This window comes from Eurypyga helias, unplaced genomic scaffold (genome assembly GCF_000690775.1).
Source record: "Eurypyga helias isolate BGI_N326 unplaced genomic scaffold, ASM69077v1 scaffold31729, whole genome shotgun sequence".
In the NCBI taxonomy this organism is placed as follows: Eukaryota; Metazoa; Chordata; class Aves; order Eurypygiformes; family Eurypygidae; genus Eurypyga; species Eurypyga helias.
In genome coordinates this window covers 1,272-5,154 of record NW_010273280.1, presented here as the reverse complement: position 1 = coordinate 5,154, position 3,883 = coordinate 1,272, and the positions used below count along the sequence as shown (strand labels likewise).

Here is a 3,883-nt window from a genome sequence, read left to right as displayed (position 1 = left end):
TTGGAAACCAGTGATAAAACAAGAAATATAGATTTAGCAGTAAAAGAACAAACTACATACACTCAAAAAAGTCAAATTACAAAGTTTCTTTTTCGACTATATGTGAAGAAGCTTTTGTGAGTCACTAAAATGCCCTTTCAGATCTCACAATGCTCATATTCCATAACCTATCTTAACTTTCCTAATGATTTTGATATGCTAAATGGAATTTTTCTAATGTAATTAAATCATCTCTAATCCAAACCTCTTTGAATTAGCTTGCAACCCCTTACCAGCTTTTTTATAAAACCCGAGACAATTTATATCACTGTGACAGCAATCCTTACCATGGCTTTTATAGCTGCTGTCCTAACGCGGGGGTCCTGGTCATTAAAATGATCTCCTATGATCTTCTGGACATCTCTGGCAGCCTGGCTTTCAGCTTCTTTTGCAACACCTTTTTCCACTGGTCCAAGACAGCCAATTAACTGAAGACACTTATTTCGTACACCATGGGAAGAATCTGTCAGGTGCTGTGGAAGAGATGAATAGACACAACTGGATACTTACTGTTCCTTCACCCCTTCCAAACAACTCATCATACTAAGATTCTTAGCAGTTAAAAAATGTTAGTATTGTAACAGTTTGTTGAGAAAAACGAAAATAATTTAAACACTGACTGCATATTTTTTTCCTGTGGCAGTGATAAGAGTTGCCTGCCCCCGGGAGGCTGCCCTACCTTGCAGGCTACTTCTACCAGTCTCATCCTGACAGACGTATTCTCCGTGAGCTTTGTTCCGATCACCAACAGGGTATCCAGCAGCTGAGCAAGGACTTGGTGCGACTCTGCAAAACAAGACGGTGAAAGGCTACGTACCTCTTCACTGAACTCCTCACCAGCTAGACAATCAGACTCATCCAGGCTGGAAGGCTGCCCTGAAGCATTCTCATTTCAAAGGCCAGAACAAGCCCTGTTCCCTCAGCTCCTCCTTGCACATCACCTATTCCAGCCCCCAACCACCTCGGCCGCCGTCTGCGGAACTCATTCAACCTTATCTGGCACTGGTGAGCCCAAAACTGGATGCAGTATTCCAGATGTGGCCTAACCAGTGCTGAGTAAAAGGGAATCATCTCCCTCGACCCGCTGGCCACACTCCTGTTGACACAGCCTGGTATGCAGTGACCCTTCACTGCTCACCCACATTTAGCCTACTGCTCACCTGGCCCACAACAACGTTCTCACCTCCAAAACTGACAGATACTGGTTTGACAAATGCACTGTTAGATGGATAAGGAATTAGCTGGTTGGCCACGTCCAAGGAGTTAGTCAACAGCTCAGTGTCAGCTGGAAACCAGTAGCAAGGGGTATCCCTCAAGGGTCTGCATTGGGATCAACACTACTTAACATCTTCATGAATGACATGGACACTGGGACAAAAGAAGTGTGGCCAGCAGGTCAAGGGAGGGGATTCCTCCCCTTCTACTGTCCTCTCATGAGAAGCTGGTTGGCCACGTCCAAGGAGTTAGTCAACAGCTCAGTGTCAGCTGGAAACCAGTAGCAAGGGGTATCCCTCAAGGGTCTGCATTGGGATCAACACTACTTAACATCTTCATGAATGACATGGACACTGGGACAAAAGAAGTGTGGCCAGCAGGTCAAGGGAGGGGATTCCTCCCCTTCTACTCTCCTCTCATGAGACTCCAGTTTTGCATCCAGCTCTGGGGCCCCCAACAACAGAAGGACAAGGAACTACTGGAGAGAGTCCAGAGGAGGCCACAGAGATGCTCCAAGGGCTGGAGACCCTCTGCCATGGGGACAGGGTGAGAGAGGTGTGGGTGTTCAGCCTGGAGAAGGGAAGGCTCCAGGGAGACCTTACAGCACCTTCCAGTACTGTCTATTACAAATCCAGTGCTCACAGCCTAACATCTTCTTGCATTAGCTCTGAGGAGCTGGGCCACAGCATTGGAAGAACAACACTCCAAGGAAGATTCCACTCGAAGCAAGACTGTCCACTAAAACAGAGCACTTTAAACACAGCTCCTACACACAGATGCAAAAGACAACTTAGCAATCCCTTGAAACAGAGGTATATGGCAGGCAGGACTGAGGAACATTTTACTCCTCAGAACTTGATATTGTCTGTCACCATTTACAACAGCAGAAAATAAATGCTGAGCAACAATTCCCAATTATACACTTCAGATTTAAGGGCCTTGCCACTGTCCTGTTTGCTTAGAAGAGTGTGTTCTGCCCTGACGTCAAGCACCACCTGAAAAGCAAGGCTTACTCTCATTCTGAAGCGTGTTAATGGCATCATCCATAATGCAGTCTGGGGAAAATCCTGCTGTCTTCGATAACAAGCCCAGCAAGGAAGCAATTTTCAGTCTTACAGAGGCGTCGTTCTCCTGGAAGAAAACAGCATTCATTTATTCATTTTCCCATTTCAAGAGCGTAAAACACCACACACAGGCAGGACCCACACATAATTCAGCACAGGGCTCCGAATTTTACTGTCAGGCTGTACTCTCCTCCATACATCCATGGCACATCCATAGAAAAGTAACCACACTAGAATGCTTGTGGCAGCTTCCTGTACATTTCAAAATGATTGTTTTGCTCATAATTTTGCTCATAATTCCTCAAAATTACCTTCATACTGTTTGAAAACTTATGATTCTATGAAAATTTTAAGTTTAAATCAATTAAGTTTTCAAGATGCTGGAAAACTTACTCTTGATAATGTTAACAGCTGCAAGTTTTTAATGAACAAAGGGGAGAATTTTAGAAGACGAACCGAGACTGATGGTATCCTGACCTCTGCTAAGCAGCAGGGTCTGTGGGATACAGAAAACAACTGCTGGGGTTCTTTAACAGTGGGAAGGAATCCTGCCAATCTTATCAAAAGAAAGAAACCCAACACAGCAAGGCAGGGAAAAAAAAAAAAAAGAAACATGTGAGCTGAATAAATATGCCCGTTTAAGCAACAGCATAATCTGTCACAGGTGATAATTACACTAATAAGGGTCACTAATTAGTATTCCTTTTGAATCACGTTAAAAGTTCATGCATTTCCAAGAGTTATTATTTTGAGTCCTCTACAGACTGGTGCACACAGGACTTCTGGTCATAACTGGAAGCTCTCTCTCTCATTTTATTCCCAAGGATAACCAATACAGGGCAGGAAGACAAAAAGAAGGCTGGGTTTCCTACTTAGGTCTTGCCAAGCAACTGTGCAACGTTGAACACAGAGGTGCAGAAATACTACAATCACAAGTATTACAGCTTTCAGCAGGTACAGAAATATTACAGTTAGAACTTTTACATCTTTCAACAGTGTTTAGGAGAGAATTCAGTGTCACACACCCCCCCAAGTGACAGATATCATAACCGTGGGAGTAATCTCTTTTTCAACTATGCTGAGAAGCATTTTCTCTTTTTAGGGTCAAAATTATGTGCCTGAACAACAGTTACTGTCATTGGACTACTCATATCAGCAGTAAGATGCACAGATTTCCACAGTACTTGCAATTTTTACTCTCCACTGCCGACATTCTTTTATTAAAAGGAGAACCCTCTCCATGAATACAGAAGAAATTAATGATTTCAAAAAGGATACTTATAAAGACACTTTTAATAACCTTATTCATAATGTCTGCAATGTTATTATCAAGTTACAAGCAACTTCCCAGAGCGTATTTTCTCCCTCCTTGTAACAATTCATGAGCAGGAAGTTAGAGAAACGTTTAGTTTGCAAGTCTGATTGCTGTCTTCACAACCAAAACACCAAGTGAAGGTGGCCCTGAGCACCCTCAGACCTCAGGAAGAGATATTCAGGATCTCCTCAGGCCACTGTTTGAGGACACACTGTAGCTGACAGCAACAGCAGCATATAGTAAGTATCCT

The 3,883-nt window shown here is 43.4% G+C and overlaps 1 protein-coding gene across 1 annotated transcript; it reads right to left on the bottom strand.

Moving 5' to 3' along the window:
• Nucleotides 1-326: 326 nt before the first annotated feature.
• Nucleotides 327-2,385, bottom strand: LOC104515460 (integrator complex subunit 4-like; the record flags this gene model as incomplete). Its single annotated transcript, XM_010159433.1, has 3 exons — nt 327-512; nt 719-825; nt 2,268-2,385. Coding segments are annotated over 3 exons (411 nt in total), but the record flags the coding sequence as incomplete, so codon positions are not given.
• Between the last annotated feature and the right edge of the window lie 1,498 nt (nt 2,386-3,883).